Source organism: Carlito syrichta, unplaced genomic scaffold (genome assembly GCF_000164805.1).
Source record: "Carlito syrichta isolate Samal-C Ts95f unplaced genomic scaffold, Tarsius_syrichta-2.0.1 Scaffold308955, whole genome shotgun sequence".
Lineage (NCBI taxonomy): Eukaryota > Metazoa > Chordata > Mammalia > Primates > Tarsiidae > Carlito > Carlito syrichta.
In genome coordinates, this window is record NW_007253051.1 from 166,487 (window position 1) to 180,578 (window position 14,092).

At 43.3% G+C, this 14,092-nt stretch overlaps 1 protein-coding gene across 6 annotated transcripts in view; it reads left to right on the top strand.

Moving 5' to 3' along the window:
- CNBP (CCHC-type zinc finger nucleic acid binding protein) overlaps window positions 1–9,743 on the top strand; it is a 16,812-nt gene extending 7,069 nt beyond the window's left edge. The window contains exons 2-5 of one of the 6 annotated variants that reach the window (XM_008066481.1): window positions 7,573–7,689; window positions 7,808–7,900; window positions 8,081–8,279; window positions 8,652–9,743. In XM_008066481.1, the coding sequence (XP_008064672.1) occupies window positions 7,587–7,689; window positions 7,808–7,900; window positions 8,081–8,279; window positions 8,652–8,769 (513 nt within the window). In that variant the 5' untranslated portion in view covers window positions 7,573–7,586 and the 3' untranslated portion in view covers window positions 8,770–9,743. Of the gene's footprint in view, window positions 1–7,572; window positions 7,711–7,807; window positions 7,901–8,077; window positions 8,280–8,651 lie in introns of all 6 variants that reach the window. The other 5 variants (XM_021716799.1, XM_008066479.1, XM_021716798.1 and 2 more) reach the window with 5 other exon arrangements.
- Window positions 9,744–14,092: the final 4,349 nt, after the last annotated feature.

A 14,092-nucleotide genomic window follows, 5' to 3' on the forward strand; every position in this document is an offset into this window, starting at 1 on the left:
ACTTGGAAGGTTGAGGTGGAAGGATCGCCAGAGCCCAGCAGGTTGAGGCTGCGGTGGCCAGGAGCGGCCACTGTACTCCAGTCTGGGTGAGAGTGAGACTCCAACTCAAAAAAAGAAAAAAAGAATAAAAAAGGATAACTATATGGGGTATTGTGATGATTCAAAGGCGAATTACTTGGTCTGTGCCTTCAAGGAATATGATAAAAGGTAATATGGTAGTGCCATTAGACAAATACTAACAAACTTTTTTTTTTTGTTTGTTTTTTGAGTAGAATTCTCGCTCTGTCACCCAGGCTGCAGTGCAGTGGCACGCTCATGGCTACCACAGCCTCGACCTGCTGGGCTTGGGTGATCCTTCTGCCTCAGCCTTCCAAGTAGCTGGAGCTGTGGGCATGTGCGCTACCATGCCCGGCTAAATTTTTGATTTGTTGTAGAGATGAGGTCTTACCAAGTTGCCCAGGCTGGTCTCAAGCCCCTGGACTTAGGCAGTTCTCTTGTTTCAGCCTCCCGAAGTGCTGGGATTACAGGCGTGAGTAACTGCCTAGCCTTATTTTTTTTTTTAAAGGAGAGTCTCCTCCTTGTTTCCCAGGCTGAAGTCCACTGTTGTGATCACAGCTCACTGCAACCTTAAACTCCCTGGCTCAAGCCGTCATCCTTCCTCAGCGTCCTAAGTAGCTGGGACTATAGTGCACCACCATGTCTGGCTAATTTTTTTAAATGTTTTATAGAGACGGGGGTCTAGATATAGTGCCCAGACTGGTCTCGAACTCCTGGCCTCAAGTGATCCTCCATCCTGGATTTACAAAGCACTGGGATTGAAGGCTTGAACCCCTGCACCCAGCATGTCCTGGTTCTTTCTGGGGAGGGAGGTTGTAGTCTCATTCCTTTGCCCAGGCTGGAGTGCAGTGGCACATGCGCTCACAACCACCCCAGTGTCAACCTTCTGGGCTCCAGTGATCCTTCTGCCTCAGCCTCCTGAGTAGCTGGAACTACAGACGTGCGCTTCCACGCCCAGATATTTTTTATTTTATTGTAGAGACGAGGTCTCACCAAGTTGTCCGGGCTGGTCTCGAACCCACAGGCTCAGGCAATCCACACACATCTCAGCCTCGCAAAGTGCTGGGATTACAGGCTGAGCCACCGAGCCCGGCCTGTCCTGGTTCTTAATAGGAAGGATAAGTTCCAGCTGGGAGATGTGGTCAGATTATTTTATAGAGTTGACATTTGAGTTGGTCCATGAAGGTTGGGAAAGTAAGTAGAACAGGTGTATGATGGGCAGAAGAGACGTAGACAGTGCAACAAAATTCTAGCCAGGAGCAATGTCATAGCAGTAAGACTCATCGAGCATACTCTGTCTTAGTTTTCCTAAGGAGTAGCATGTAATTCTCTAAAATCCTTTACATACATTTATACATAAGGTGAGCGTTAGGATAGGGACCTGCTGCCTGGATATGTAGTATGCCTCTAAGGTATTGTGGGAATAAGTTGGTTTAATAGTGTTACTAAAGAGACAAGTCTATCAACAGGGACCAGTTATTCAGTGAAAATGTAGACCAGCTGATTCACTAAGGCAGACTGCATGCATATTACCTAAGCCACTGGAAAGACATCTTTATAAGCATATGACATATTGATGACAGATTTTTGAGCTACTAATGAAGCTAATGTTTTTTCTTCCCCTATGAGACTGGGGGGAGGGGGTTGTTTTCGTTTTCCTTGTTTTTTTTTCTTCTAGCCTTAATTTACTCTATAAGCAAAATTATGTGAGACTAAAAATTTGTTGATGGCAAAACAAACATCTGAAACTTATTTACAATATATAAAGATTTGCCTTTGCCACTGTCAGATTCATATCTTTTGGGGGGTAGTAATTTAACTGAGTTCCTGTAAGACACTGTTAATGGGATTCTTCTCTCTCTCTCTCTCAGTTTGAGTTCCTGTGAGACCCTGTTAATGGGATTATTTTCCTTTTTTTCCTTTCCCTTTCCTTGTTGGCATCTCACTCTGTGCCCAAGCTGAAGTACAGTGGCATGCTCATGGCCACTGCAGCCTTGACCTGCTGGGCTCAGGCAATCCTTCCGCCTCAGCCTTCTGAGTAGCTGGAACTGCAGGCATGCACCACCACACCTGCCTAATTTTTTGATTTATTGTAGAGACGAGGTCTCGCCAAGTTGCCCAGGCGGATCTCAAACCCCTGGGCTCAGGCAGTCCTCTTCTGTTTTCCATAGTGCTGTAATTATAGGCATCAGCCTCCATACCAGATCTGTTTTATTTATTTGGTGGCTCAGCCTGTAATCCCAGCGCTTTGGGAGGCCGAAGTGAGTGGATTGCCTAAGCCGGCGGGTTCGAGACCTGCCTGGGCAATTTGGCGAGACTTCATCTCTGCAATAAATCAAATATTAGCTGGGCATGGTAGCACGCGCCTGTAATTCCGGCAACTCAGAAGACTGAGGCAGAAAGATTGCCGGAACCCAGCGGGTAGAGGCTGCGGTGCCTGGGAGTGTGCCACTGCACTCCAGTCTAGGCGGTGGAGTAAGACTCTAATTCAAAAAAATAAATAAATAAATAAATACTGCTTTTCTAAATGTAATTTGTAGTTCATAGAGAAATACTTAAATTTTAACCATCTTTCAATTGGGAATTAGGGTAGGTGGAAGTGGAGCTTATGTTTAATTGCTTATTTATTTGTTTGTTTTTGAGTCGGAGTCTCATTGTGTTGTGGCATGATCCGTGTTCACCCCAGCCTTGAATTCCAGGGCTCAGGGTGATCGTTCTACCTCAGCCTCCCGAGTGACTGGGAGTACAAGTGTGCACTACCACACTGGGCTAATTTTTTTGATTTATTGTAGAGACATGGAGTTCGCCTTATTGCCCAGGCTGGTATCGAACTCCTGGGCTGGGCTCAGGCCCTTCTCTCTCTTTGGCCTTCAAAAGTTCTGAGATTACAGACATGAACCACCATGTTTAATCTTTTTTTTTTTTTTTGAGTTGGAGTCTCACTCTGTCACCCAGACTGGAGTACAATGGCAGCTCCTGGCCACCGCAGCCTCAACCTGCTGGGGCTCCGGCGATCCTTCTCCCTCAGCCTTCCAAGTAGCCGGAACTACAGGCGCGTGCTACCACGCCCCACTAATTTTTTGATTTTATTGTAGAGATGAGGTCTTGCCAAGTTGCCCGGTGGGTCTCGAACCCGTGGGCTCAGGCAGTCCACTCACCTCAGCCTCCCAAAGGCACGAGATTACAGGCTGAGCCACCAAGCCCGGCCCATGTTTAATCTTAAAATGTTATTTTAGCTAATGGTTTTCTTTCCAGAAATACTTATTTTTTTTTTTTTTGAGTTGGAGTCTCACTCTGTCACCCAGACTGGAGTGCAGTGGCTGCTCCCGGCCACCACATCCTTGACCTGCTGGGCTCCGGCGATCCTTCCTCTTCAACCTTCCAAGTAGCCAGAATTACAGGCATGCGCTACCACGCCCAGCTGATATTTTGATTTATTGTAGAGATGAGGTCTCACTGCCCAGGCGGGTCTTGAACCCTTGGGCTCGGGCAGTCCACTCACCTCAGCCTCCCAAAGGCGTGGGATTACAGGCTAAGCCACCGAGCCTGGCTCCAGAAATATTTCTTTCTTTTTTTTTTTTTTTTTAGTTGGAGTCTCACTCTGTCGCTCAGACTGGAGTGCAGTGGCTGCTCCTGGCCACCACAGCTTCAACCTGCTGGGCTCCGGCGATCCTCCCGCCTCAGCCTTTCAAGTAGCTGGAACTACAGGTGCGTACTACCATACCCGGCTAATTTTTTGATTTGTTGTAGACATGATGTCTCACCAAGTTGCCCAGGCAGGTCTCAAACCCGCAGGCTCAGGCAGTTCACTCACCTCAGCCTCCCAAGGAGCGGGAATACAGGCTGAGCCACCGAGCCCGGCTCAGAAATATTTCTATTCCTGTTATTTTCTTCCTCTATACGCTGGATCTGGGTCCCATGAATAGAGATAAAAAGACAAATGGAAAAAGACAAAGCATTCATGAAAAACCTTAATGTTGGTTAATCAGTTCAAGTACGTAATTTTTTAAAACAGTATTTTATACTGAAATTAAGCCTAGCCAGGAGTAGTGGCTCACGCCTATATAATACTAGTACTTTGGGAGGCAGAGACGAGAGGATTGCCTGAGCCCAAGGGTTCGAGACCAACCTGGACGACTTGGTGAGACCTTGTCTCTACAATAAATCAAAAAATTAGCCGGGCATGGTGGTGCATGCCTGTAGTTCCAGCTACTTGGAAGGCTGGCAGGTCAAGGCTGGGGTGGCCATGAGCATGCCACTGCACTCCAGCCTGGGTGACAGATGAGACTCCAACTCAAAAAAAAGAAAGAAAGTAAACCTGAATTTTAACTGGTGACTTCAGTTTCACTGATAAGCATCTTTTTAAAGCAGTCTGAAGGAGATATTGTATATAACTATTATTTCTTTAGCTTTAAAAAGAAATACATGGTGAATACTGGATAATCTGATTTCATTTTGTCTTTTCTAAAAGAGAAGTATCTTGTTTAAATATTAAATTATAAAATATTAACTGTTTGCTGGGTGTGATGACTCATGCCTGTAATCCCAGTACTTTGGGAGGCCAAGGTAGGATACTTGCTTGAGCCCAGGAGTTTGAGACCAACCTCGGCAACATAGTGAGACCTCGTCTCTACAAAAAATAAAATTAGCCAGATGTGGTGGCACGTACCTCTGGTCCTAGCTACTTCGGAGGCTGATGAGAAAGGCAGGATTGCCTGAGCCTAGAAGGTAAAAGCTGCAGTAACCTGTGGTGATACTGCTGCACTTCAGCCTGGGTGACAAGGTGAGACCCTAACTAAAAAAAGAAAAAAATTCAGGATTTGTCAGATGGCCTGGATTACTTTGAAAAAAATAAGTGATTGTTTATTTCCAAAGAACTCATTGAGAGCAATAGTTAAATGAGCTCAAATTTATCTGACTATAAACTGGAGAAGATGCAAAATGAAGAAAATGGGGGTGGGAGAGGAGGAAGTGTCATTACCAGCTTTTTTTTCTTTGACAATTTTATGCTCCATCCATTTTATTTTTATTTTTAGAGACAGGGTCTCACTCTGTTGCCCATGCTGGAGTGCAGTGGCATGACCATTATTCAGTGCAGCCTCAAACTCCTGGGTTCATGTGATTCTTCTAACTCAGCTTCCCAAGTACCTGAGGCTATAGGTGCACACCACCATGCAAGGCTAATTACCATTTTTTGTATTAATGGTCTCTCTGTTGCCCCGGCTGGTCTCAGACTCCTGTTCTCAAGCCATTCTCCTGCTTTGGCTTCCCAAAGTCCTGAGAATACAGTCTTGAGCCACCACGCCTAGTCTAAAAATTTTTTGTTGTTGTTGTTTTTGTTTTGAGTCAGAATCTCACCCAGTCTGGAGTGCAGTGTCACATTCCTGGCCACTACAGCCTTGACCTACTGGACTCAGGCACTCCTTCTGCCTGTGGCAGGTGCCAGCCACCATGCCCAGCTAATTTTATCTGTTGTAGAGACAAGGTCTCGCCAAGTTGCTCAAGCTAGTCTCGATCTCCTGGGCTCAGGTAATCCTCTCATCTCCGCCTCTCAAAGTGCTAGGGTTATAGTTGTGAGCCATCGGCCCAGTCTTAAAATGTATTTTTAATCTCCTTCATTGGCTGGTTTCTTTTGACAAGAAGTGTGCATTATACATCTGAAACCACAAGCATCTTATATAGCCCAAACATATTTTTGGTTATGTATTCATAAACAAATGGCAAAAGTTGGTAGGTAGAAAGATTCTTTTGGAAATATGTCTTGAATTAGATTGCAGAGAGTTGGATTCTTTTCTAACTGAATATTTGACAGTGGTAACTTTTTTGAAAATTTTAACTTAATTTTTAGTCAAATTTCTCTAGTAACTAGCAATCAAGTTAATGATTAAGCACTTACTGAAAGCAGGGAAACCTTACCATTTTTCTAATTGTCTTGTAGGTTTTTGGTGCTGTGGTTGGCTTGGCTAATTTCACTATCCAGTCAGTTTCATTTAGTTGGAACAGTGTTTTTCTAGGTGGTGGTGCCTGTGTTTAGGTTTGAAAAGGTATTAAAAATAAGACTTTGTGTACCGTTGCTTGACACTAGAATTAAGGGTAAAAGTATTTAGATATGGAAGTATGGAAATACAAAGTTACATTGTTTTCATTCCATTCTATTCCATTTAATTCTATTCTAAGAATAACCTTGATTTATTTTTAGATTGTTACATAAGAAGTAGAAAATCCATTTGCTTTAGTGGGAGTTTTATTTTTATTTTAAAATGATACCCAGTAAAGAAGTCTATTATGAAATTCTGAGTAGTCTTGTTTTATTTTTTATTTTTTTTTGAGTTGGAATCTCACTCTGTTGCCCAGACTGGAGTGCAGTGGCCGCTCCTGGCCACCGCAGCCCCGACCTGCTGGGCTCCGGCGATCCTTCCACCTCACCCTTCCGAGTAGCCAGAACTACAGGCGTGTGCTACCACACCCGGCTGATTTTTTGATTTATTGTAGAGATGAGGTCTCGCTGCCCAGGCGGGTCTCTAACCCGCGGGCTCAGGCAATCCACTCACCTCGGCCTCCCAAAGTGCTGGGATTACAGGCTGAGCCACTGAACCCGGCCTTGATTTATTTTAGAGACAAGGTCTCTCCAAGTTGCCCAGGTTGGTCTTGAACCCCTGGGCTCAGGCAGTCCTCTTGCCTCTGCCTCACTGAGTGCTGGAATTAAAGGCATGAGCCACCGCGCCTGACTTGCATTTCTTTTAATGTATCTAAGGTCTATCTCCATAATAATCAGACAAGTATCACAGTACAGCTAGGTAACGTGTTAGGTGCTAAGGTTATGAGGATTATTTTCCTTCGCTGACACCCTCATCCTCAGAGCCAATACTATAGCTTCACTGGTTTAGATCATTCCAGTTTTGTGGTAAGGAGATGACTTCCTTTTGTCTGACATAAAGCTTATATATAAGGCTTATGAGTATGAAATACATCTATTAAGTTGGGCCTGGAATGAGCTACTAGTAATTGTTTCTAATAATGGATGTTCATGGCAACATTACTAGAATGGTGTCAATAATTACCCCATCAAAGATTAATATGTGTGTTTTAGTCCTACTGTATGCTTCATGTGTTTTTGAGACAGGTCTGCCACCCAGGCTGGGGTGCAATGGTGTGATCATGGCTCACTGCAGCCTTGAGTTCCTGGAATCAGGGAATGATCTTCTCTCACCCTTCCAAGTAGCTAGGACCACAGGCATGCACTACCATGCCTGGCTCATACTTTAAATTTTTTGTGGAGAATGGGGTCTTACTATGATGTCCTGGATATTCTTGAACTCCTGGCCTGAAAATATACCTCTGCCTAGGCCTCCCAAATGCTGAGATTACAGGTATTGAGCCACTGTGCCTGGCCTTGTTTTTCACTTTTTATATATAGTTAAATTCCTTCAGAATAGTTTTTCAAAAGTAGGTTTATAGGGTAATAAAAGTTAAAAGTAATTTCAGTGGTTTGCTGTTATTTTTGATATTTTGAAGATCTAACTGCAGCCATGAGCAGCAACGAGTGCTTCAAGTGTGGACGATCTGGCCACTGGGCCCGGGAATGCCCTACTGGTGGAGGCCGTGGTCGTGGAATGAGAAGCCGTGGCAGAGGTGGTTTTACCTCGGATAGAGGTATTTTGTCGAATAGAAAAATTTGAAGTACATCAGTATTTGTTTATATCAAGACTGATCTAATTACCAAAATTCTTTTTGTTTGTGCTCGAAACAGGTTTCCAGTTTGTTTCATCATCTCTTCCAGACATCTGTTATCGCTGTGGTGAGTCTGGTCATCTTGCCAAGGATTGTGATCTTCAGGAGGATGGTAAGTATTTAACACTTCCTTTTCATACCCTGTAGAGCTTGGAGAGGTGAGCATGTTCTACTGCACATAGCATTGGAAAGGATTTTTCACCTTTTAGGTTTTCTGTATTGTATGATTTAAAACATAACACTTTTTAAAGGTTTTATAGTCTTGGTCTGCCTCTTTTCCTTATTGTTGAAGCCTGCTATAACTGCGGTAGAGGTGGCCACATTGCCAAGGACTGCAAGGAACCTAAGAGAGAGCGAGAGCAGTGTTGCTACAACTGTGGCAAACCAGGCCATCTGGCTCGTGACTGCGACCATGCAGATGAGCAGAAGTGCTATTCTTGTGGAGAATTTGGACATATTCAAAAAGACTGCACCAAAGTGAAGTGCTATAGGTAAGTTGTTAGAATGTTGCTGGAAGTAAACTCAATACAGAGATTCTTCCAGAGATGAATTAGCTATAAATGGAAGGACCTTTGTGGATCAGTGCATTCAGTGAAAGTTGGCTATGCCCAGATGAGGACAATTTTCGGCATACATAACCAGCAGTCTGTGTCAAAATTTTTGACTTTGTAGCTTAAACTGTACAATTGAATAGCTCTGTTATTTAATTCCTTCTTTCTGCCTTTAGTTTAATATAAAGGTTTATTGCCTTGGAAAATGTATTGCTTCGCTTATTAATGGCTTTATGTTTTGCAATGATTGTTTATTTGGTAAGACAGTATTGTTCTGAGCACCATTGTGAAAGCTTTTAATTTCTTTTTTAGGTGTGGTGAAACTGGTCATGTAGCCATCAACTGCAGCAAGACAAGTGAAGTCAACTGTTATCGCTGTGGCGAGTCAGGGCATCTTGCACGGGAATGCACGATTGAGGCTACAGCCTAATTACTTTCCTTTGTCGCCCCTCCTTTTTCTGATTGATGGTTGTATTATTTTCTCTGAATCCTCTTCACTGGCCAAAGGTTGGCAGATAGAGGCAACTCCCAGGCCAGTGAGCTTTACTTGCCGTGTAAAAGGAGGAAAGGGGTGGAAAAAAACGACTTTCTGCATTTAACTACAAAAAAAAGTTTATGTTTAGTTTGGTAGAGGTGTTATGTATAATGCTTTGTTAAAGAACCCCCTTTCCGTGCCACTGGTGAATAGGGATTGATGAATGGGAAGAGTTGTCAGACCAGTAAGCCCGTCCTGGGTTTCTTGAACATGTTCCCATGTAGGAGGTAAAACCAATTCTGGAAGTGTCTGTGAACTTCCATAAGTAATTTTAATTTTAGTATGATGATGGCCTTGAATTGTTTGACCTCAGTAGCTGTTAAATAACATCAAGTAACATCTGTATCAGGCCCTACATAGAACATACAGTTGAGTGGGAGTAAACAAAATAAAAAAGACAAACATACGTGTTAATGGCTGTGTGAGAGAAATCGGGATAAAAAGCCTAAACAGGAACACCTTCATCACAGCGTTGATGCTGGACGTAAAGATGGTGATGGCAAAGGTTTAGAACACATTTTTTTCAAAGACTAAATCTAAAATCCAGAGTAAACATCAGTGCTCAGAGTTAGCATAATTTGGAGCTATTCAGGAATTGCAGAGAAATGCATTTTCACAGAAATCAAGATGTTATTTTTGTATACTATATCACTTAGACAACTGTGTTTCATTTGCTGTAATCAGTTTTTAAAAGTCAGATGGAAAAAGCAACTGAAGTCCTAGAAAATAGAAATGTAATTTTAAACTATTCCAATAAAGCTGGAGGAGGAAGGGGAGTTTGACTAAAGTTCTTTTTGTTTGTTTCACAAATTCATTAATGTATATAGTGCAAAATGCCATATTAAAGAGGGGAATGTGGAGGACTGAAAGCTGACAGTTTGGACTTTTCTTTTTGTACTCAGTTATATCTTCAATAATGAAAAATTGCTGTTATAAGGATGTATATGGTTTAGATGCTTTGGAGTCACACTCGTTTTGCAGAGCTGTAAAGGTTCTCTTTGTAATCCATCATTATAGATGCCCTTTAGTTCTATGTTTATTTTGAACAGATTAATATTGTTATGTTTTTGCATTTCATATTTTTCCTGGGCTTTCTGAGGATCTGAAATACTAGATTCCTTTTTTTTTCCTAGGATCAGATTTAGAGTTGAGATAGACCTTAGAAATCCTCTGGTTTAATGAACTCGCTTTTTAGATGAGTAAATAAAAGCTTAACTTGGCCAAGCCTGGTGGTTCAGCCTATAATTCTAGCACTTTGGGAGGCCAAGGCGAGTGGATTGCCTGAGCCTATGGGTTCGAGACCAGCCTGGGCAACTTGGTTGAGCCCTCGTCTCTACAATAAATCAAAAAATTAGCTGGGTGTGATAGTGTGTGCCTGTAGTTGTGGCTACTTGGAAGGCTAGGGGGACGGAGTATTGGAGCCCAGTAAGTCATCGCTGGGGTGGTGGTGAGCGTGCCACTGCACTCTAGCCTGGGCGACAGAGTGAGACCCCAACTCAAAAAAAAAAAAAACAACTCACTTGAAGGATATATGCTTAACCTAGAACCCTGAGCATCCTTCCCACTATATGTCCTCAATTCTCCCATCACCTCTCAAATTAAATGCAGCTTGTAGTATATACTTTCCCCATTTAATTATCTCCCCTTTCACACTGACGTGATTTTTTTTTTCCCTTTTGGTGTTTTTTTCATCCTCTGTAGAGTTCGGTCAGTTTGTAATGTTAAGTGTTAAAATGCTGGTGTCATCACTGTACGGTGCCTATTCCAGACATGTCACATGACTAGTCAAGAGGAGGCAATAAAGCAAGGTTATAACTTTTTTTTTTTTTTTGAGTCAGTCTGGAGTACAGTGACATACTCATGGCCACCACAACCTCCACCTGCTGAGCTCAGGCGATCCTTTCACATCAGCCTTACAAGTAGCTGGAACTACAGGCATGTGTCATCATGCCCAGATAATTTTTTGATTTATTGTAGAGATAAAGTCTTTTTTTTTTGAGCTGGAGTCTCACTCTGTTGCCCAGACTGGAGTGCAGTGGCCGCTTCCGGCTACCGCAGTCTCGCTTGCTGGGCCCCGGCGATCCTTCCACCTCAGCCTTCCAAGTAGCTGGAACTACAGACGCATGCCATCATGCCCAGATAATTTTTTGATTTATTGTAGAGATGAGGTCTCGCCAAGTTGCCCAGGCGGAACTCGAACCCGCAGGCTCAGGCAATCCACTCACCTCAGCCTCCCAAAGGCACGGGATTACAGGCTGAGCCACTGAGCCTGGCAAGATAAGGTTTTTCATGTTGCCCACACTGGTTTTGAACCTGTGGGCTCAGCGAGTCCTCTCACCTGGGATTACAGGCTGGAGCCACTGTGCCTGGCATCATTTATTTTTTATTTATTTTTGAGTTGAAGTTTCACTCTGTCACCCAAACTGGAGTGCAGTGGCACACTCACGGCCACACCGACATTGACCTGCTGGGCTCCAGTGATCCCCCCAGCTTTCCAACCCAAGTAACAGGAACTACAGGCGTGTGCTACCACACTCAGCTAATTTTTGATGTATAGAGGAGGTCTTGCCAAGTTGCCTGGCTAGTCTCGAACCCACGCACTCAGGCAATTCACTCGCCTTGGCCTTCCAAAGTGCTGGGATTACAGGCATGAACCATACTACACCTGGTGAACATAATTCATTTCTTTCTTTTTTTTTTTTTTTTTGAGTTGGAATCTGTGTTGCCCAGACTGGAGTGCAGTGGCCGCTCCTGGCCACCGCAGCCTCGACCTGCTGGGCTCTTGCAATCCTTCTGCCTCAGCCTTCCAAGTAGCTGGAACTACAGTTGCGCTACCACGCCTGGCTAATTTGTGATTTGTTGTAGACATGAGGGTCTCACCAAGTTGCCCAGGCGGGTCTCAAACCCGCGGGCTCAGGCATTCCACTCACCTCAGCCTCCCAAAGCGCTGGATTACAGGCTGAACCACCGAGCCCGGCTCATAATTCATATCTTTATGAATACAGGCATATATTTTTTCATTGTGTGATATTTTTGCAGAGCAAATAGTATGTTTTATTTTTTATTTTTTTGAGTTGGAGTCTCACTGTCACCCAGACTGGAGTGCAGTGGCCACTCCTGGCCACCGCAGCCTCGACCTGCTGGGCTCCGGTGATCCTTTAGCCTCAGCCTTTCAAGTAGCTGGAACTACAGGCGTGCACTACCACGCCCGGCTAATTTTTTGATTTATTGTAGAAATGAGGTCTTGCCAAGTTGCCAAGGCGGGTCTCGAACCCGCAGGCTCGGGCAATCCACTCACCTCTGCCTCCCAAAGCGTGGGATTACAGGCTGAGCCACTGAGCCCGGCTAAGAATTAGTATTTTCGAATGATCCCAATACTATTATCATACATAATAAATGTAAACATTAATAGCATCTGATATGTAATACTATTTGACTAGCCCCAGTGGCGTCAGAGAAGTATTACATAGGCACTTGTCTAACCCAGGTTTATGGATAGCATTTGACTGATGTTTCTTTTTTCTTTTTGAGTTAGGATCGCACCTGGTTGCCCAGGTGGAGTGTAGTGCCATCATCATGGCTCCCTGCAGCAGTCTTGATCTGGTTTCAAGTGATCTTCAAGTGCCTTGGCCTCCTGGGTCGCTGGGACTACAGGTGTGTGCTACCACACCTGGGTTTTGTTTTGGTTTTTTTTCAGTTTTTTTGTAGAGACAGGTTTTCACTTTGTTGCCCAGGATGATCAAACTCCTCCCGCCTTGGTCTCCCAAAGTGCTATGATTATATGCGTGAGCCAGTGCACCCAGTGGTTTATTTAGTCTCTCTTGCCCTCGTAACTTTATTTTTGACGAGTATAAAACAGTTTTCATTAATGTCCTACAGTTGCTACCTGATTGTTTCCTTATGGTGTAATTTGTTTCTGTGTATTCCCTGAATTTCATGGTCTAGAGGCTTGATTGTTAGGTTCACCTTAAATTTTTTGGCAAGAATTTTTTTTTTTTTTTTTAATGTTCAATTGTGGTTTTTTTTGTTTTTTTTTTTTGAGTTGGAGTCTCACTCTGTCGCTGGCAAGAATGTTTTAAAGGTGTGTTGCCTTGGGTCACTTTTACTGTTGATAAAGAACTTGATGATTTAAGGCAATCTTTAAGATTTTTTAAATTGTATATGCATTTCCCTTAGAAATTTAGTAATCTGCCTCTTGGTTTCCAGTGTCCTTTTATTTAATGCTTTTAGCATTTATTATTTGGGATAATTTTAACTGTACTCCAGTTATTTTGATTTTTTAAATATTAAATTATTCATTGAATATGCTGTCCTTAACACGTAGCAGTTCTAGAGTCGAGGTCAGGCACTGGCTTTTTCAGTCATGATAGAATAGGAGACGTTTTATTTGTAGAAATTAAAATGGTGTACCTAACTAGAGGTAGAAAACGTATTTAGCACTATGTGCTCATTGACTATATCTTGATTTAGGACTACATAGCAGAAAAGGTTAACACTTACTGCTTTTTATCTGTGACATCTGCCACAGAGCCTGCATCATTTTGTTTAGCAAAACAATTTTTTTTTTTGAGTCAGTTTCATTGTCACCCAGGCTGGAGTGTAGTGGTACGCTCATGGCCACCACAACCTTGACCTGCTGGGCTCAGGTGATCCTTCTGCTTCACCCTTCCAAGTAGCTGGAACTACAGGTGTGTGCCATCATGCCCAGTTAATTTATTGTAGAGATGAGGTCTTGCCATGTTACTCAGGCTGATATTGAAATCCTGAACTCAATCAATCCTCTCACCCAGGAGTTCAAGGCCGTATTGAGCTGTGATCATGCTACTGCACTCCAGGCTGGGCAACAGAGGAAGACACTATCTCTAAAAACAAAAAAGAGGTTCACTGTGTTTATATTATCACCCAAAACATCAGTGGACAAATGGTCACAGCACAGAGTGCCACCTCATCTATATTAGACATAACTCATCACTTGGATATAGTTTAATTTTTTCCTAATTAAAAGGAAAACTTGGCGAGATCTTGTCTTTACAATTTTTTTTTTTTTTTTGAGTTGGGGTCTCTGTCGCCCAGACTGGAGTGCAGTGGCTGTTCCCGGCCACTGCACCCTCGCCTGTTGGGCACCAGCGATCCTTCCGCCTCAGCCTTCCAAGTAGCTGGAGCTACAGGTGTGCGCTACCATGCCCAGTTAATTTTTTGATTTATTGTAGAGATGAGG